This window comes from Phascolarctos cinereus, unplaced genomic scaffold (assembly GCF_003287225.1).
Source record: "Phascolarctos cinereus isolate Bilbo 61053 unplaced genomic scaffold, phaCin_HiC Scaffold_2;HRSCAF=192, whole genome shotgun sequence".
Classification (NCBI taxonomy): Eukaryota; Metazoa; Chordata; class Mammalia; order Diprotodontia; family Phascolarctidae; genus Phascolarctos; species Phascolarctos cinereus.
This window is the reverse complement of record NW_027555625.1, coordinates 51651973-51673462: the sequence shown is the minus strand read 5'-3', so window position 1 is coordinate 51673462 and position 21490 is coordinate 51651973. Positions and strand designations below refer to the sequence as shown.

Here is a 21490-nt window from a genome sequence, read left to right as displayed (position 1 = left end):
GCGTGACGTACAATAATTCTGCTTGTGAAAGTGTGCCTGTTTTTAGCGTTCTATGGGGTTTATATAGAAAGCAAAGGACGATTTTCTGCCCTGAAGAGGATTCTAATGTGAAGGGAGAGAAAAGGCAGACCAGTAAGTAGTGCACATGTCACCGCAGACACATTAATAAGGTTTGTACAAACACACAAATACTCTGGTTCTGAGAAGGTGCACTGGATGGGGAGGAGTTAGTGATATACCAAGAGCAGGCTGCGCTCACCCAGGACAGGGTTCGCTGGGAGGGGCCCTGCTGAACTGAAAAGGATAGAGGTCGTCTCTCTTTGGCCATCCCTACTTGCAAGTCTATGGACTCTGCCACCACAACTCAGCTGCCTACAATGTCCCTTGCCGTGCTGGTCCCCTTCTCCCACTGGGGAAGGCCCTTCCCGGCCCTCCTTTTGGGGGCTGGGCCCAGGCTGGCCAGGCTTCTTTCCCTCTGATTGTCTGACTTTATCCCTACGTGGGTAGGCACCTTCTTCCTCCTCCCCGCCTCCAACGTGGCCTTCCACTGCAAGAACGTAATCTACCTAAGGACAGGGGCCGGTCTTTCCTCTTTCTTGTATTTTTATCCCTAGCACTTGGTACAGTGCCTGCCTGCCTGCCTATTTGTAGAATGGGCAAAGTAACGCTATAAAATGGTTTATCCAAAAGGCCTGAAGACAAAAGGGGGAGGCTGCTGGATGGCGGAAATCTGGGGTGAGTGAGCAGAAAAAGTGGGGGTTCCTTCGTAGTGTGGGGTCCAAGCACCAGGTCGGGCTGCTCCTCCTCCTCCAGCTTGCGTTCTTCACTCACGCCCACCTTCTCCACCTTTCCCAGCCAGGAATAGCATCACCCCTCCTTCCATCTGCTACGCCATCTTCCTCTCTTCCTTAAAAACACAGCTTAACTATTAATGCCTTTATTAAGGACTCCCAAATTAACCGCACCTGGCTCCCATGACGACTCTGACAGTACCAGAAGCATCTGTGTATAGCTAAAATTTGCTATGCACGGTACAGACATATGGCAAGGCGGTTTTTTTTTATGCTTTTAAATTTTTATTTGTCCTCTCCCCCTTATTAAATCCTTTGAAGGCATGTATGTTGTCTACTCTCCTTTCAGCTCTCCACAATTAAATCCATAAACAAATATTTCCTGAGCACCTATGTGTTCAACATCGTACGTATCTGGAGCACATTAAGTGGGAAACACCCCAGACAACACGTTCTTAGCTTAAAGTCTCACTGAGAAACAAAAAAGCCTGACACAGAGAAAGTGACCAGAAGCCAGGACAAGATGGTCTGTAACTGAGAAAACAACAGAATACTAGTACTGAGGTTTCATCATTTTAGCTGCTATCTCACCAATTTTGAGAAGAACCAAGAAAACGCTGAAAAGCAGCAGGTCACTCAGGGTAGGAACTGTTGATTCACTGCCGCATTTTTTTTAAATTGAACCAACACTTCAGCTCCCCAGCCCAGACTCGCTATTCTACGGTTTGGTCGGGTCCTTATCTGAAGACTCTCCTCTACACAGCACAGTGCAAGCGGGACCATCGGCCATTCTACAGTACGTGTGCCCCTCAAACAGCAGAGGTCCTCCTGGCCAGGGGATGCCCTGAGTCCACTTTGTCAACTGACCAGCTCTCATGATGAAGGGTTGGCTTCTGAGGATGGAAGAAGCACTGGGCAGGGGTCCAAGAAAGGAAGAGAACCTGGAAATGACTTCTGACCACAGCATTTCGGAGGGACTGAAAAGGATGGAGGGAAGATCAACAGGAAAGAGAGAGAAAGCCAACATCAGCTTGTGGTCCAAGATGACCCGCGGTCTGGAACACCACCTTTTCAGAAAGTTGTCCCAGAAGGCAATTAACTAAGTCATTGACCCGAGTTACTTACTTGTCCAGCAGATATATGTCCAGGCCACCAGGCTATTGCTGGTTCCCTCATCCCACCTTCAAAAGTGGTTTCTTTCCCACACAGGAAAGGCGCATTACTACCTCCTGGAAGGAAGGAGAATTCAGAAATCGCTGGGTCAAAGGATCCAGACCACTGGTCTCCTCCACTCCTCATTCTTCCTCACCCTGCCCATGCCCATCAGTGGCCAAATCTTGTTAAGTGTACCTCTCCAACATCTCTTGCATCCATCCCCTTTCTCTCCCTCCACACGACCCCTGCCCTGGCTCAGCGTAGAGGCAAAGACAAGGCCAAAGACAGAGCCTTGGTGGCAGTGGGGACACTGGGGACCAGGAATTTACAGTTAGGGCTAATTACTTCTTCTCTAGACTATTGCAGTTGACATCTAATTGATCTCCATGTGTCTCCCTACTCCAGTCCATCCTTCACTCAGCGCCAAAGTGATTTACCTAAAGCATGGGTCTGACCACGTCACTTCCTATTCAATCGACTCCACTGGCTTCCCACTGACTCTAGGACCAAATATGATTTCATCTTTATTCCATCCTTTTTAAATGCCTAACTTCAGTTAAGTTTTATAATGTACATAATTATTGGTACTACAGTACATTAATATAACTTATAAATTAATCTACCCTTTATTGTAGATATAAGCTCAGTAGTTCTTTTACCAAAAAGGATATGAAATCACAAGAGGTTGAGGATGATGCCACTGTGACTATCCCCCTCTTAAGACCACCCCATCTCCTTGTTCCTCCCCACCCCAAAAGCAAATGAATAAAGGAACTAATAGAGGAGGCCAAAACTGGGCTTCTAGGTAGAGAAACCCAGGACTTCTAGAACTGGGCTCTCTAAGACACAGTCAACATTTGCTATGGGGAAGAGGGATGATCAACCCATCACTCAAATCACTTAAATTCTGAGAAGGGAGCTATGACAAATGTTAGCATTAATTGGGAAAACACCGGAAGTTACAGTGAATAGAAAGGATGTCTACAGACTTATTTGTCAAGAGAACACGTACCAAATTCCCATTATTCTACAATTAGGGCAACTCCTTGACTCAAAAGAAGTTTTAGGAAAAAGACAAGGCACTACTTTACCTAGAAGGTATTGCCCTTAGGAATGCTCTAAGATCCTTCTCCAGCTTCTAAAGTTTATGGTGGAATGAATGACTATTCCAAGGGACAGAAGAGGTTGAAAATAGAGTAAGTTTTTAAAAAAAGGTTCTTGATAACCTTAGGAATGAAAAGCCCATAGTGACTCATTAAAAGATATTTGAATTTTTAGCAATAGGAAGTAGGAACCTCTAAATTCTAAGGTTAATGTCATGCAGGACAATCATATCATCCTAGGAAGCATCCCCTGATATCATGGCCATGGGTCAGGCCCAAGGTGGTTTTTAGTATGGGCTTTAGGGCATACTCTATAAAAATTAAGAATCTAAGCCAATAATCTTATTGATAGGTATAAAGTCATGAGAAGAGTTAATATGAGCCACTTACCTTGACTGGGAGCGGAAATGAGGGCGGCTCCATTATCAGATGTGAAAAACACAAATGTATTCTCTTGGATACCCAGGTCCTGAAGCAGCTTCAGTATTTTCCCAATGCTATCATCAATTTCTCGAACAGCATCTCCATATCTACAGGAAAATGGGAATGGCAAACTTTTGAGTGATTAACTTAGGGCAAACACCAGTTCAACAACTAAAATCATGTCAAATACTAACTCTATGGCTTTAATGAAATGGATCAGCCAATGTCATTATCTTTTTTTTTTTAAGGAGAAGGGAAAAAAACCAAAGATGTGAAGGTCAAGGTCATGCAGCTAATCAAAGGTGAAGCTAATACTATTGCTAATCTTCCAACAGACACAGATGAGAAATACTGCTGCAGTTTTCTGGCGTTATAAAAAACAATAACCATAAAATGACTTACCGCCCTCTCTGACTGGTACCCAAGAAAGCTTTTGAAGCATACACAGGTGCATGGGTGGCATCAACAGCCCAGTAGAGGAAGAAAGGCTGTTTATAAGCCTGTTGCTTAATAAAATCCATTGCCTCCTGCAAATGAAAATGAATTCTTTCCCCGCCACCGGAGCCAAACACCCCAACAGAACTGCAGGCACAGAACAGTCCATGCCACCTTCAGCCCTCCAATACCTTTAAGTAGATCTGAGTGAGATTAGCCTCTCCTGTCTTGAGATTAATGGGAAAATCTTCATAGAATCTGAAAATAATGTAAAATAAGAAAAGCCAATGGACCCACGATGGGAGACCTTCTCTCCTCCCTGGGTTTTATGACTAAGCAAAAGGAAGGAAACACATAACTGATGAATCCTATTAAAAAGGATGAGGAAATAGGGCCATAAATGCAACGATAATTTAAATACCCGAGGGAACAATTTGTACTGTGAAAAGATCTAAAAGCACTGATCAGGTTCACTCCCTTGATTATTAGGCAATGACAGGTAAGAAGAATGTTGGGCAAAGTGAGAAAGATGACTTCCCTGATGAGGAAGATTGTCCATGCAGGCTTTGGGCACCCGCTGCCAACTAGATTACAGCCACTCTTCCTAGGCTCTGACTTCCCACCATCTCAGAGTGGGGTTTACTTGCTCTGTGGGGTCTATGCAAAGAGTGCCTAACAATTCCACTGTTGCCTCTGATGATACGTAAGGGGAAACCACCCTGGACTGAATGCTACTTCCCAGATAAGAGGGAACTACAGGTCATCGTAGAACCTCTAGGCCAGACCCAAATGAGAAGGAAGAGGATCAAGACCCAAGCCTAGACTGACATGGGCCACTCTAACAGTTCAGCGAGAATAAGCGAGTTGAGAACCCCAACTGCAAGCTGCTTCCTGGAGAAAGTGAGAAGGAAAGTAAAAGCAATGATTCACACAAAGGGAAGGGATAAGAAAGAAAAAACTCTATTACCTGCCAACCATCTCCCAATTCCTGTAAACAGGAATGTTGGGCCTGGCCTTGTTGTCGTAAGGTCCAAAATGGCAGTTAGGGGATCCAAACCACTCATCAAATCCGTGCTTCAGGGGGTGAAACTGGGGCCTGTGACCCATATGCCTGGAAACAGGAACCCAAGCCATTTCAGGGACCTCACAAATACTGTGCAATAAGAATTTGTAAAAAGGTCAGGGTTAATAATCTGGCAACTGACAACCCCCCTGGACCTCAAAATAATAGCCCCTTCCATGGCCTTAACACCTCAAATAGTATCCCCACATGTTTTTGCTTCCTTCTCACCCAAAAACCAGAGCACAAAATAGTTTTAAACTATGAATTTCCCGTAATTCTAGGGTTTTCCCCCATAGGCCCGCTAATATTAACAACGACACCAGACATTTAGGAAAAAACCTTTTCCCGATAAGGTTACTTGGCGCTCCAATAATCTCTTCTTTCTGTTCTGGATGGTCACTGTTCAGAGACAGCCCTAAAAGGTCACAACAGGTTTAAGCAGGCACATTAAGCTTCTGTGCCGGAGGTTTATCATATGCAGTATGACTCCACGTAACAGACTGGAATGGCTCCAGGATCTGCTAACTATGTACTTATAATTTCCCCCAAAGCCCTGTATTATTTATGTAGATTTGAGTGATTAGAAGATAAACGGGCAAAGTGCCCACTTTGGTGATAACTGTGAAATCTGTTCCAAAGAACGAAGATCATCTGGTTGGAGTCAAGAGAGAGAGGGGGGATTTCCAGTTTGCAAACCCCCAGCACACATTGGAGGCGTCAATCTAAGCTGTGGAGAACTTCCTGCCAGGCTCTGTTCCTCTCAGGTTTTGTCAAGCCTTCTTCCTCCCTTTGGGGAGCAGCTAATCCTTCTGGCTCCTCCTGCCAGGAGAGAGAGCCCACCTGAGCCAGCCCCAGCCTCCTACTCACTCTGCACAGCACGCACATCCCCCCTTCTGTAATCCACTGCCCTGGATATCTCCACAAGCACCCTGACCTCTGAGGAGATCCAGTCTAGCACCCCAAAGGGTAGATTCTTTAAGATAATAATACTGTTATCAACAGCTGCCATTCACATAGCTTTGTAAAGCTGGTAGAGTGTGTAACATAACTCTCTCTCATTGGTACCTCACAGCTGTGCAGTAATGCAGGTGCTGAAGGTATTATTATCCCCCTTTTTGTGGATGAGGAAATGGAGGCTCAGAAAAGTTGAGCTCTGCCCGTGGTTACAAAGATAGGGAGTATCAGAGGGAGTATTTGAATCCAGGCCTTGTCGGCTCCAAGTTCAGCACTCTGAACCACCACACCAAGCCGCTTCTCAAGGAGAGCTCCCAGAGTTTCTGCAGGGCCAATGGCCCTGCTCTCAATATGAGGAGATTCTGGAGAATGCCTAGGACCCTCTTTCTGTGCCGCAGCCCACCACACACGAGCACACACACTCCCTCTTCTCTGGGCCTAGTGCAGAATCCTGCACGTAGTGGATGCTTAACCACATGGAATGACTGAGTGGATGTGTGGGTCTGGGTCACCAGGGAGGCTGTCCACCCTGAGGGGCATTCATTATCTTCCTCCCGAGCCTACTACGCTGAACTCAGCACAGCTCCGTCTCAATTCACTACTTTGTGCATGAGCTATATAAAAGTTCACTCACTTAACACGTTAATTCAGGTGGAGACTGGCAAACTGGGGGTACGTTGAGTGACGAGTTAGGAGACTGAGCGACCACAGAGATCCAGCTCTGGGACCCTGAGGAAGCTGCTTAACTTTACTAGGTGTCAGCTTCTCCAACTGGAAGAAGAGGGGGCTCTCTGAGATGGGGCTCTCTGAGATGATGCTGATTGTTTTTTGAGGACTCTGGAGCTACGTCTTTTCAATGTTCTGGTTTTGTATTCATTGGGGAAAAGAAGAATTTGATTCTCTCCATTTCAGCATTACTTCATCACCTTAGATCTATCCATTAATCGCTATGTATCTTCTCATAGGAATACTCTGTTGGACTGCCATATTCTCCCCTACACAACCCAATCCATTAATTTCTGGGCTGGGGAGGTCATTTTGGTTCATACACAACTCGTTAGGATATATTCTGGCTTAGAATTAAAGCAAACAAGCTCTCCTTAATGGAATTACAGAACTAAGATGCTACTTGTTAGCAAACTATCATATTTTCTTCCTTCTAAAGCAATGATAATGATGATGGTGATAATAATATACTTTTGCAAAACTCTTTAGATGCTTTTGTGTTTTTATCTGAGTGTCACAACAACTTTGTGAGGTAGGTAGGCTGGGTATTACTAACACTTTTTTACAGACCAGAAAATTGAAAAAGAGACTTGCCTGACTGTCCCCTGTCTAAACCTGCTTCCTGTCAGGTAGTGCAACTTAGTAGATAGGGCTTGGAGTTGGGAAGACCTGAGTTCAAATCCTGCTTCAGATATTTTACTAGCTATGTGATGCTGCACAAGTCATTTACCCTCTCTCAACCTCAGTTTCCTCATTTGTAAAATATGGACCTCAGCATCCAGTGAGATAACATAGGTAAAGTGCTTTATAGTGCTATATAAATGCCAGCTAGAGGTATCAAACTCTGGGCCATAGCCAAACCAGATTAAAATGTAACTGGGAAATGTTTAACAAAATAAACTGAACTCTTAGACAATGTTAATTCGTGGTTTTAAAAGTCAATATGGGGCCAGAAGGGATGCTTCTATTTGCCCCACAAAATAAGGGAGCTGGAGTAGAAGATCTCTAAGGCCCCCCAGGCCTAATGCCATGACTCACCCTGCGGTTGTCACCAAGGTGGGGCTCCCTCATCAGCTGCTGCCGGTCACCCCCTGCTGTCTTTTCTCTGCATGCCTGCTTAATCCCACTTGTGCTTTCAGCCTACTTTTTGCATGGACCCTGTATTTGCGGAGAGTGTACCTCAGACCTCTGCCCTAAGGCCCAACCATTCCTAGAGTCTTCCTGACACAAGATCTTCCAGAATCCGTGTCCTTGGCCTTGGGGAAATTCATCCATTTATCTCTGAGCTCCCATCATAGGGCTCAAAAGAGTTGGCTGGGCACCAGCCCATTCCACCACCTGCCTGCCTCTCTATTTTGTGCCCCCCTTCCCATGACCAATCACCCTCTCTCTGGTCACCAATCCCCTAGAGGCTCTGCGTTCTGTTAGAATGCAGACTCCCTGAGGGCCAGGGAGAAAGAATTATTTCCTATTTCTCTCTTTTAATATTTTCATACATTGTCTCTGTAGCACTTAAACAAATAGTAAGTGATCAGTTCCTCCTTCCTTTCTCTCATTCATTCACTCTATGCCCCCTACAACTTTCTGAGCAGTTCCTGTGCACAGAAATATGAGGTAGCTATTGTGGAGGAGGTTATTGCCCAATCACCCCTCTGCCTCTGTAGAGGATTTCGCCCGGCTAGTATTTTTTCTTGTTACTTGCTAATAACTTGTGGAAAGACTAGCTGTGGTTTCTGGCCTGTTTTCTCCCCGTTCGGTTTTGGTGTTGGCACATCTGAATGAATTAATCAATATGAACCCACGTGCTTCACTACAGACCTGCTCATTCTGCGCTACGATACCCCGGAGAACTGGGGCCACCCTGCTGCCCATTAACTGTTCATGATTAGATCAGTCATTCTTCTGTGTGCCAACCAATTCCTCATGCTAGTTTTGCCACTTTTTTCCTCAGCTTGCTATTTATGCAGCTTTTTTCTGCCTTCTCAACTACAAAGATCAGCCCAGAAGCCTGAGGAGGCTTGATTCCATCAGACAAAGCCTCTCCAAGGTCCCCAGTGGGTCTTCCCCTCACCTCCACTCCCTGATTTTGGAGCTGATTAGCCTGGCAGGGGCAGCTTCCCCATTCCGCTGAAGGACCAAGAAAGCGTGGTTTTTTCCAGTCACTAGGTAGCTTCCTGACAACCAGACTCCTCTAAAGATGACTGCTTCCAATGTCCTTTATCCATTCTGATCACCATTATCAAACATTTGGTGAGCACCTGCAAGGCAGTACAAGACACAGTCCCTTCCCTCACAGAATTCCCAGTCTAGATGTGGAGAAAAGACCAAACTAAGGAGATAAATAACAATGCAAGGCAGGACAGAGAAATCCCAATAGATAGTGCAGGCGACACACGCTACAGGAGTTCAGAAGTGGGAGTGCTCAGTAGAAAAGGGAAGCTGGGGAAGGCTTCTCAGGAGGGGTAAGTCTGGAGCTGGGCCTTCAGACAAGACTTGAGGGAGGGGGCGGCATGAATAGATGGGCAGCAAGAAAGGAAGGCAGTCTTCACAAAAGTCAGAAAACTCTCCAAATCCTGAAGCCTGCTTACTCTTACTTCTATGAGTACTCTGTCACCATCCCAACAGGACTCTAAGACTAAAGAGTATTTTAGGGTCAAATAATCAGATCCTTAGGATGACTCCTCAGGTGCTTCAGGATTCTGGGATTTTGCCACGAGGCCAGGGGTATTGCTGGGTTATTACAAGAGCCCCTGGTCCCCAACATCAATGCAATGGCCAACCATGAGTCCAGAGGATCCGGAGGCCCCAGGATGAAGCAGGCTACCTGCCTGAGAAGTGGCAGAGAAGGGACAATTGCAGGTGCAAATATAGCCTTTTGGATATGACCAGTGTGGGGATTTGTTTTTCTTCATTATGCATATATTTTCCTTTCTTCCTTCCTTCCTGGCAATTAAGTGACTTGCCCAGAGTCACACAGCTAGTTAAGTGTCAAGTGTCTGAGGCTGGATTTGAACTCAGGTCCTCCTGACTCCAGGGTCAGTGCTCTATCCACTGGGTCAGTGCTCTATCCACTGTGCCACTCAGCTGCCCTCATTTTATTTACTTATTTTTAAATGTAGAATAGCATAGCACAAATCTCCATTTACAAAAATAATCTCCTACTCATTTGTACTCCTACTAACTGCCCCCACAAAGCAAAAAATTTCTTCAAACCCAAAATGAATCCATTGATACACATATTCCTAGTCTGTCAAAACAAATTCTCATATGTTTCATCTTTATTCTTTCGGACTTGTGATTTGTCACCAATCACAATGCGTTCTAAAGTCTTTCGGAGTTGTCTTTTCTCTATAATGTTACCATTTCATAAATTGTTCTCCTAGGCCTGCTCACTTCATTCAGTACCAGCTCACTGAGGCCTCCTTGCTTTCTCAGAAACTGTCCACTTCATCATTCTTCCCCATCCCACAGAGTACCTCGCCGTGCCCCAGGAGGAGTGAATGGCCCCTTGGCTACAAGCAAAGGCCTGCTTACAGAGTCTGCATGTGCTTGGAGACAGAGCCTTCTCGTTCTGGATTTCTTGGAGCCCAGGACTAGCTGCAGCGCACTGGAGTACCCAGGGACAACCAGACACACCTGTCCCAGTGGCTGGTTGGTTGGCTTGCTTGTTTTGCCAATGGGGTAGCAGGGAAAGAAAATAGGACTCTTTGATTGAAAGAAGAGTCCTCGTCCAAGGCCCTGAACCTGTGGGTCACTGGTTGGGGGCCCGTCGCTCTCCAAGGGAGCCTGGACGGCAGTCGAGGAGCTGCCCTGAACACCATTCAGGGGCCGCCGAGGCAGAGAGGCGGCCCCGAAATGCCCACTTCAGCCTGGTGGTGTATCTGCCTCCTGGAGAGCCGAGGGCACAGAAGGAAGCGACCAGATCAAGAATGACAGTGCCTTTAATCTTTTCCTTTGCTGCCACTCACCACTAACTGCAAACACGTCTTCCTCAGAGGGCTTGATGACATCCCTTATGTACAGTAATACAATCCTACAAACGAGGCTGAGGCAGGAAGGGGCTGGCTGGAGGCAACCAGGTGAGAAGAGGCCAGACAGGAAGGCAGAGGCGGGCAGAGGCACTGCACTCACGGCACTTTCATGTGCCTCATAGGCATACATGCCCACTAAGCGCCTCATAGTGAGAAGGCCATCCCCCTGTTGTGGGACAGTCTCCTTCGGATCACAGGGATCTGTGCATAAGGCTGGCCTGCACTACTAGGGCTAAGCTCTTTGTGGCCTGGAGGCAACCCTGGACTCCTGTGACCCAGGCGAATCCAGTACCAGCTCTGGTACCTTCTACCAAGCTGAAGAGGCTCCTGGTATGGCTCCAGATGTCTGGATGACTACTGTCCGCGCAGCAGCCTAGCTCCTCATCATCAGAGAGGGGCACCAGGGAACTTTCTGCAATGGCAGCAAGTCATGAAGACTGTCTCCTAGGACAAAGAGGGCTACTGCCTTTTCAGAGGAAGTATTCACAACATTGCAGAACCTCAAAGTTTTAACAAAACTATGCATTCATATAAACAAGAGTATATTTGCCACAAGGGGATGTCCCCTGAGAGTGGGACAGGAGGCAACATGGGCCACACCAGGCCAAGCACCCCCAGCACCTTAACCACCAACTCCCTTCAGGCCCTGATAGGGGCAGCCCAGGACCCCGAGTCCAAGAGCCTTGGGATTAAGCCCTTGACCATCCTCCTGGAAAGCGCCTAGGGAGGGGCAGCCTGGCAGCTGCACCTGTAGGAGCCACAGCCACTGAAGACCCAGACAGAAAGTTCTTGTCATCACAGCCCCCCCTCATCGAATCCTTCGACATCTGAAACCGATTTGATTTTTATCACTGGAAATGAGATTGAGGAAGAGGCTTTAGCATCTGTGAATCTGCCCACTAAGGATCATTGCACCTTCCCATCTACATTGTAGCTGAAGCCTTTCATAGGTGTTAGAACATGAGCCCCTTAAGAACAAGAGTTTTCTCTTCTATTCGCAGCCCTGAAGCTTTGCACACAGCATGAGCTTAATAAACGCTTCATTCACTCATCTAGACCAGAAGAGTTATAGCACTGTTCATATTCTAAACCACAATGTAATTTTTTGGTCCTACAACACTGGATTTGTTCCATTACCAAGTCTTGTGATCTCTACTCAAAACAGTTTTTTTCCCCCTCAAAGCATTTACATGTCAGTTTTTATCTGGGTTAGAATATAAAGTTTTTCCATTTCCAACCTGACAAATTTTCCTTGTTAGGAAATTTTAGCAATGATTGCTTGGAAAATGTCTATGTCTTGGGCCGCATGGTACATACCAAAAAGTGGGGGGAAAAGCTCAAGCCAGACTTACCACTTGCCAACAATCTTATTGACATAGCCTGCTTTCTTCAGCAGCTCAGGAAGGAGGAACTCCGAATCTTGGATTCCTCCGACTACTTCCTGAGGTGTGTATGCTGGGGAGAACAAAATGGCTTTGTAGTCTTATTTGCGCCAACAAGGAAGTCGCAAAATCATCTGGCCCTTCAGAAATGTTATTTTGATTGAAAATGAATCTGAAGAGTGGGCTCTTGAGACACCCCATTCAAGCAAGTCAGGCACGAGGTGCGGCAGCCCTGGCAGAACAAGGGTGGCGCTCCCCAAAAGGTCCCTGACCCTTGCTGCTGCCGGCCTTCTGCGGGGCTTCCAGGGCGAGCTAGCTGCCAGCCACCATCCTGCACATCTTCCTCCCTCCCTGACCATTCCTTTAAATCCCCACGGGATCCTCTTCATCCTCCCATTCCCAAGGGTGGGCCTTCTCCAGATTCGGGTCTTGGTCCTCTGCTCTCCTTCCTCTGAGATCTTACCCCTCATTCACAGATGACTCTCAGTGACTGAACAGGTTCATTAGTGTCCTTTCTACAGCTATTTGGTGTGTGTGTGTGTGTGTGTGTGTGTGTGTGTGTGGGTGTGTGTGTGTGTGTGCATGTGTGTGTCCCCTGAACTTTCTCCAGACACTTTTCTGTCTCCTTGCCCCACCAGCAAGAAGATCAACATAAGGGAGTTGACAAGTCTCTTTTGGCTAAAACTTTTTTCTCCTACTTCAGGGGAGACAAATTTCTTAAAAATGTGTCTAAACTCCGTCACCTTGAGCTCAGCCTGCTACCACTGACTCTGGCTTCCCCTAAGCGGGAGTCTTCACTGCTCCTACGGCCCAACCTCTGCCTTCCCACCTGAGCCCTCAGAAGCTCCCAGGCCCCGTCCCTACGGCCTCCAGGGCCCCCCTCTGCCCTGCCCTTGCTGGCATACTGCTCCAATTTCAAGAGCTGGCTCCAACACTCCATCCTGGGGGCAGCCTCTGCTTCCTCTGAACTCCCACGGCACTTGGTCTAGACTTCCCTCACACACATTTTATTTCACATTATAGCTATCTGTGTGCATGCCTCACCTCTACTACTAGGTCCTATGGGAAGGAGCCCCATCTCATTCCCCTCGGCATTACCCAGGTGCCCAGTAGCCCACAGGACCTCACCAGAGACATTCTGAAGGTCTGCCTAGGGACCAAGTCCACCCTTGGGGCACTGAGCAGAAAAGAAGCCCAAGTATGGTATGGAATCGGGACCCAGGAAGCAGAAAAGATGCATGTAAGAAGCCAAAAATTATCGTTCAGGGACAGAGTCATTAGCACCTGTCAGCTCCCTGCTTCATCTTGCCACAGCAGATTTCAGGCTAGGTCAGTGAGGATGTCATCTGGCCCGAGAAGCAAGAAGATGCAGAGCAAAGATGAGGCTGAGGCTAGCTGTCTATCTATTTTGGGGTGAGGGCGCGTTCTTTTTAGCAGTGTAACGTTTTAAACCCCAAGCTGTCAATGTAGCATCTACATTCCCCAAAATACGTATTCAGCCAGAAAAATCATGTGGATAAATAAGAGTTTAGTGGGACCCCTCTTTCTTCCTCACCCCCACAGCCCTTTCTGAAAAGACAGCCAAATCCATCTTTTAGGCAATCTTCCTAACACTTTCTGCAAAGCTACTTAGCAAAGGAAACTGAGGGCCAGGAGGGACTTCTGAAGGGTAAGAGAAGGACAAAAATCCATACCATTTCGGGCATGTCCATTAGTTGTATAGAATCCATTGCGGATGGGAAGGCGGCCTGTGAGCAGCGCTGCTCTTGCTAAAGAGAAATAAAGATAGAAAGACAAGAAATGGTTTAATGGCATGAATTATATGGAAATATGTTTTACATGACTGCACATGTATAACCTATGTCAAATTGCTTGCCTTATCATTGGGGAGGGAGGAAGGAAATTTGGAACTCAAAATTTTTAAAAACTAATGTTAAAATTTTTTTACATGTAATTAGGAAAAAATAAAATATCTGAGGAAAAAAATAAGCACATTAAGATTGGAATAAAGTAATTGATATTGGAAAAAAAAAAAAAGAAATGGCTTAATGGGCCCAGATCTTTAAAAATGGATACAAAGTGATTAACGCTGAAATGTTTTACATGACTTCATGCATGTAATGGGTATCGGAGAGAATTTGGAATTGGAAATAAAAATAAAAACATTTTTAAAAGATTGAAAAAATAAAACAGAATGGGCATGAAGGCAGGATTCCCCAACAAGGTGATGGGAGATCTACTGTGAAATCTTGAATGGCTATCACCCAGGCAGTGAAAGCCACCATACCTCCCTCTCCGAGACTTATGGGATCTTGAGGTGGCCCTCAAAGCTACCCTTCCAACCCTCCTAAGTCAGGAATATTTCTCACTTTTCCTCTTTTCTTCAGTGATCATAACATTCTGCGGGAAATACAAAGTAATTTCTTATCCGGAAGAGATTTCTGTTCTCAATACCCTCTAGTAGTTATGATGATAATGATAAATGCCACCTGATGTCTATCTAGTGATTTTAAAGTCTGCAAAGCATTTTATAGATATCGCCTCACTTGTCCCTCACAACAATTCAGTGACATAGCTACCACAGGTATCATTATCACAATTTTATACATGAGAAAACTGAGGCTCAGAGTTTAAGTGACTTGTCACACAGCTATTAAAAGTGTCAGGGGTGGAATTTGAACTCATATCTTTCCTGACTGCAAGTCCAGTGCTCTTTCTACTAGACCACCCCACCTCTAGACCATAGTCCCTGCAAACACAGGAATGCTGGCTTTCAGCACCACATTGGAATATATAAAATATATAAAATGGAAAATATAAAACAGAGCCCCAGGGACCAGGAAAGAAAGGGAAATGTTGGGGCTCTGAGATACCCAGTACTGCCCGAGAAGTCTCTCACTGTCAGACGAAGACAAAAACAGTCTAGGAGCTCCCCACCCTGCCACCCTGGAGGAGGACAAGCTCAAGTGTACTTACACGGAGAGCACAGGGGGTTGGCGGTATAGAAGTCAGGGAAAAGCATCCCTTCGGCAGCCATTCGGTCCAGATTGGGCGTCTCTCTAGAAGGTTCTCCATTCACGCCCAGGTCGCCCCAGCCCATCTGCAGTAGGGAAGGAACAACAGGGCAACTGAACAACTCTCCTCTTCTGCGTGGAGCCCTCACTCACTACCACAATTTTACTAGCTCCATCTACACTCTTCAACCTTGCAGTTCAGAAGCACTCGGCTTTCTACAACAGAGGAGACAGCCAACTTGTCAATTTTCTCATCCCTCACATTCTAATTTCAGAAATGTTTCACCTCAATTTCCAATTGATCTTCCTCTGGCAGTGGCCCATTCTCAGTCTCTGACAAGTCTGATCTGTAAAAAACCAACCTCTGCAATGCACAGTGAGCTATTTTTTAAAAAATATTTTTGTAATACAAAGCCCTCTTTTACGACTTTCTTTTCTATACAAATACAATTTTCTTAAAATGAAGTATAAATGTTATAGGGTGATCACTGATAGAATTTGGTCAACAGCATATGTACCTCATGGGCTAAGAGCAGGAAGGAGGATCTGATCAGTTCATTCCATGACAGGGGGTGGGGATAGGGGGAGAGGGGGGAAGATCTGAGAGTCAGAAGACTTAGGTTCGCCTTCTGGTGGTAACTCTAGGTAACCTGTCACAATTCTGTTTCTCTATCACATATGATATCACAATTCTCTATTCCACATCCCTGCTACAGTATATGTGGAATAATATCTGCCCCTTCAAGGACATTTTCAGAATTATATGCTATCTGTAAAGTATTAAGAAAAATGTCATATAAACACAAAGTATTATTATTATTATTATTTAACTTATTATTTCACTATGTCCCTATAAGATATTTTCAGGAATCTGTAAAGTATTAAGTATCATATAAGGTATTATTATTACTGTTATTACCACTACTATCATTTTAATAATATTCCTATTAAAGCCCTAGAGAGGAAACAGGAAAAATCCCAGGAGTCTGGCCAAATGTTGGGTGCTCTTCCTTCCCCATTTTGTCCAGACTATTAATTTTTCAACCCCTTCTCCCAACTCAGAAAAAAAATATACACTAAGTCATTTCCCCTCTCCTTAGAGTTCTATCTACCTCCTAAAATGAAAAAAAAAATACATGTTTATACATAGAAAATGATTTTGGGGAAAAAGGATGAGATGGCTTGGATAAGTCACAATTCATACTAATGAGAGCACAGATTGGTCTGAATCAGTCAAAATAACCATTTATTAGGCAGCTACTACGTGCCAGGAACTGTGATAAGTGATACAAAGAAAGTGTGTGTACAAAGATATGTTTGGATATATGTATATATGTGTGTACAATATATATTTTATACGTGTGCATATATGTATATATTTTTTCTCTTAGCTCATGCCATACACTGTTGACCAAATTCTATCAGTGAGCACTCTGCAATATTTAGACTTCATTTTAAGCAAATCCATATTTGTATAAAAAAGAAAACTACAGAAGATTTACATTTCAAAAAGGTTTTTTAAAATAGTCACTGTGCATTGTAGATGTGGAGGTACAAAGAAGGTCTAGACTGTCCTGCCCTCAAGAAGCTCACAGTCTAACAGCATCTAAATGTGTATTCAAATTTTAAACGGCAAATTAAAAAAAAAAAAGCAAACAGAATCCAATAAGACTTTTTTTTTCCCCCCTCACACCGGCCTTGCATGTGTACAGTCAATGACTGAGCAGAAAAAGTGCCCTCTGCTCTTTGAGAAGATTGCCCACCCATGGCCACCCTGGCCATCACCCCCTGCACGTTTTCTCCTGTCCCTGCCTTCTTTTCCAGAGACAGAACCCTACTTCTTTTATGAGGAATCTCAGTAACAATTCATACAAAGCTAGGAACCGTCTCTCTCACAGCTACCAAAGGGGAAGGACTTCAGGGGAGGGAGCCCAGAAAGAGGAAACGAGCCATTTTAAATGAGTAAGAAAGAGAAGTGTAAGAAAAGCCACCATGAGCCAGCGGATGTTGACAAATATTTTAAGAACTTGTGTTTTAAAATTAGGGAGCAGGAAAACTTCACTAGGAAGGTCACTGACTCCGAGTCTCTACAGGGTGTCAGAGACGACACTATTTTGAGGCTGACATTATCCAGAAGGGAAAAATGATCCATCTGCAGCTGGCCAAAAGCTTTCCTCTCCGGCTGCTTTTGCATCTTAGACTTTTTTTGAACCCAATAACCAATAAAATTCATTGAGACCCTAGAGGACTAGTTCTGTCAAATTTTCATACTCCATTTATGAGAAAAATTGAATGTGTTAAGACTGTATGCATATATTTTTATTCATCTGGTGTCTTTTGCAAAGCTTTATTTCTACATAACGTCTTCCTTAACATTTTTGAATTTTATTTTTGGGGAAACTTAATTAGAACAATAAGTAACCTGAAACATTCAAGGGGATCTTCATACAGCTACACCAACAGTCTGAGTATGGTTTTAGAAGTGATTAGTAGAAGCCTCTCGATAAGGGCCTCATTTCTAAAGGTATATAGAGAATTAAGACAAATTTATAAGACTACAAGCCATTCCCCAATTGATAAATGGTCAAAGGATATGAACAGACAGTTCGCAGATGAAGAAATTAAAGCCATCTATAGTCATGTGGAAAATGCTCTAAATCATTATTGATTAGAGAAATGTAAATCAAAACAACTCTGAGGTACCACATCACACCTATCAGACTGGCCAACAGGACAAAACAGGAAAATCATAAATGCTGGAGAATATGTGGGAAAATTGGAACACTAATGCATTGTTGGTGGAGTTCTGAAATGATCCAACCGTTTTGGAGAACAATTTGGAACTATGCCCAAAGGGCTATAAAAATGTGCATACCCTTTGACCCAGCAATAGCACTTCTAGGGCTATATCCAAAAGAGATCAAACGAATGGGAAAAGGACCCACATGTACAAAAATATTCATAGCAGCTCTTTTTGTGGTGGCAAAGAATTGGAAATTGAGAGGATGCCCATCCATTGGGGAATGGCTGAGCAACTTGTGATATATGAATGTAATGGAATACTATTGTGCTATAAGAAATGATGAACAGGCTGACTTCAGAAAAACCTGGAAAGACTTGTATGGTCTGATGCTGAGTGAAGTGAGCAGAACCAAGAGAACTTTGTACACAATAACAGCCACATTGTGCGATGACTCATATTGATAAACTTAACCCTTCTCAGCAATACAAGGATCTAAGACATCCCCAGAGGCCTCGTGATGGAAAATGCTATCCACATCCAAAGAAAGAACTATGGAGGTTGAATCACTATCATCTTTTTTTCTCTTCTGTTGAGTTTTGTTTCCTCTTTCTAATGGTTCCTCCTATTGGTTTTAATTTTTACTTACAACTTCACTAATGTGAAAATATGTTTAACAGGAATGTAAACGTATAGCCTATATGAGATGGTGCGCCATCTTGGGGAGGGTAGTGGGGAGGAAGGGGGAGAAAAATTTTCACTCAAAAGCATATGGAAGTGATTGTTGATAAATCAAAATAAATTAATAAAATTTTTTAAAAAAAGAAGCGACTGGTAGACCAAGAGATGGTTCTTATTTTCTAAGGGCAGTGGTCTCTAAATTTCTGGGCTCCCACACTGCTATCAAAAAAATTTTTTTGAGCATGCATTCCAATATGGGTATGTTTACTTATTTGTAGATTACATACATGGACTATTGTACAAATAATTATGTACTTTATAAAATTTACACAAAAATAGAAATTAAAAGGGATGAAGTAATATTTGATCCAGAAGCAATAGGGAGCTACTGGAGTTACTGAGAAGCAACCTGATTGGATCTGAGATTAGCTAAATCACTTGGTGGTCAGGAATAGAGCACTGGACCAGGAGACAGGAAGACCTCAGTTCAAAAATGGCCTCAGACACTTTGTGATCCTGGGCAAGTCACTGTGTGTCTTAATCCACTGGAGAAGTAAATGGTAAACCACTCCAGTATCTTTGCCAAGAAAACCCTATGGACAGTACCGGCGTGCTACAGTCCACAGGGTGTCATGACTAAACAACAAGTCTTGGGGAACCGCTTAGAGAACAGATCAGATGGGAGATAAATGGAGCTGGAAGACAATCGGACTATTGCTGTAATACAGATGAAAGGTGACGATGGCCTGAACCCATGTGCTAGCAGAAGAGAGCAGACAGGGGTGGGGAGACAGAAGCGACAAGATCTGGCACCTGAGTGAACAGGCTGGGAGAGGGCATGGCAGAAGACACTTGGGCTGTGAGTCTGACTGTTCGTCCGGAGCAGTTCATTCTGAAACAAAGGAGGGAGAAGCAGGGGGGCTCTTCCTCACTGACCACTGTCCCCAGAACAGCGGAGAGGGCTGGGGAAGGTGGGAGCATGCACAGGGGAGGGAGGAGGTAGAGGGGGAGAGCTGGGGAAGAATAGGGGCTGGAGATAAGCCCTGCCATTGGGATCTGAGCCATCTGCCCACCTTCCAAGGGGTAGCCTCCCCCCAACCCTACCCTGGTGACTGCTCTATTCTAGAGACCTTCCTTGCTCGTTCAGGGCCCAGAGTGCTAGATAAAATTAAATTAAGACTGTCTGCCACCCTTTAAGTGGGGAAAGTAAGGGAGAAAAAACCTAGTGAATGTAAATACAGGTAAAGATGTGTTTTTCCCAATGTAATTAAACTAAAGGATAATATCACATTAGTTTCATGCCAGAGCTTTGATAGGGTTATGACTACCTATCCAGCCTGGTGTTTGAGACTTGCTGGTTCAGATTTAATCTAGCCTTGAGGCCAGGCTAAAAGAGTACTAAATAACTCAGGGATGGAAATAACTGGAAAACTTGGGCCCAACGCAGGATCCAGCTACACCTGCTCCTGTCTTAGTCACACTAGAAGGAGCTATCTCGAGGAGCTGAGCCAGCCATCTACCCCAGGTGACTTGTGAGAGGACATGCGCTGGGGAGCTGCCTACCTTATCTCATGATAAACCTCCTTCTGCCTCTAGTTCCTCCTGGCCCTTTCTTCTTTCTCCCATGCTGCCCCTGCCCAGAAGGCAGCAGGGTAGCACAGACCTATGGCTCAAAGAGACCTCAAAGGCCAACCATCTGTCCAAAGCCCTCATTTAATGGAGGCCCAGACAGGGGAAGATCCTTGCTCAGTCCCATGAGCCGTCAAAACAGCAAAGCTAGGATTTGACCCTGGGTTCTCAGACTCCAAATCTGGGCCATCCTCTGTTCTTCACTCTGCCAGTGGAAAGGAGAGAGATCGAAGGAAGACAGGATTCAAGCCCTCAGCTCTGTCACCAACCTTTCTGGCCCTCAGTTTCCTCATATGCAAAATAAGAAAGTTGGACTAGAAATACTACAAATGCAATAAATATTCAATAAGCATTTCACGCGCATTATACCAAGTACTAGGGAAACAAAGACAAACGCTTCAAGGAGCCCACGTTCAATGGGGGCACACAATATATGGACAGCTAAGGACAATACACATAACTGTCCCCGTGCCACCGGGTTTAAACTTCTTTCCAGGTCTGAAATCCAGGACGCCATCCCTCTACGATCACGTTCCGGTCCCTGCACAGAGCAGACACGTACTGAACACTGGATGTAGCATGGGTTGTATAAGTCATTAGAGGCAAATGGCTGGTTTGCCTCAGTTTCTTCAACTGTCCAGTGGAGATAATAATAGTACCGACCTTGAAGGGTTGTTGAGGATCAAATCATATAATACTGGTAAAAGTCCTTGGCACAGTGCCTGGCACAAAGGAGGCACTACATAAACGCTTATTTCCCTCTTTCTCTGGGACTTGGTTCCCTCTTTCTCTCTGGAGAAATAAAGGGGTTGAATGAGATTATCTTTAGGGACTCTTCCACTTTTAAAACCTGTTATCCTCCATGGACAAGTTATTTAATTTCTCCAAGTCTCAATTTATTCATCTGTCCAATGGGGATAAGAATACACCTCATACCTCACTAGGTTAATAGTGAGGAAAAGGGCTTTGTAAACCTCCATTCTTTCACTCAAACAACTATTTCTTAAGGGCTTACAGAATGATCAGCAAGATACAAGGTGCTGGGGGAGAGTCTGGATAAGCTGCTAGCCCTGAGGCAGCTTACTGCAAACACAGATAAATAAATTCAAATAGATTTGTGAATAGAGGGGGTTGGATAATATGACAGCTAAGGACTTTAAATCTACAATTCTATTACATATACATATATATATACACATATATATATATATATACATACATACATACATATAATATATATGTGTATATATATGTATGTATGTGTGTGTGTATATATATATATATAAAAAACAGGAGAAGGACAGCAGAGAGGTACAAAAAAGAGTGATGTGTGAAGATCCGAGGATATCCTGGGCTCTCTTCT

The 21490-nt window shown here is 44.6% G+C and overlaps 1 protein-coding gene across 6 annotated transcripts in view; it reads right to left on the bottom strand.

Moving 5' to 3' along the window:
• The window catches only part of GALNS (galactosamine (N-acetyl)-6-sulfatase), a 71990-nt gene that overhangs the window by 48229 nt on the left and 2271 nt on the right, over positions 1 to 21490 (bottom strand). For 5 of the 6 annotated variants that reach the window (XR_002325073.2, XM_078149380.1, XM_020989152.2 and 2 more), the window contains exons 2-9: positions 15040 to 15163; positions 13758 to 13832; positions 12034 to 12136; positions 4875 to 5060; positions 4099 to 4165; positions 3875 to 3999; positions 3440 to 3579; positions 1917 to 2020 (exon numbers count right to left, since the gene is read on the bottom strand). Coding sequence is in view for 5 of the 6 variants with exons in the window: in XM_078149380.1 (XP_078005506.1) it covers positions 1917 to 2020; positions 3440 to 3579; positions 3875 to 3999; positions 4099 to 4165; positions 4875 to 5060; positions 12034 to 12136; positions 13758 to 13832; positions 15040 to 15163 (924 nt within the window). In the remaining variant the exon portion in view is untranslated. The remainder of the gene's footprint in view (positions 1 to 1916; positions 2021 to 3439; positions 3580 to 3874; positions 4000 to 4098; positions 4166 to 4874; positions 5061 to 12033; positions 12137 to 13757; positions 13833 to 15039; positions 15164 to 21490) is intronic. The other variant, XM_020989153.2, reaches the window with a different exon arrangement.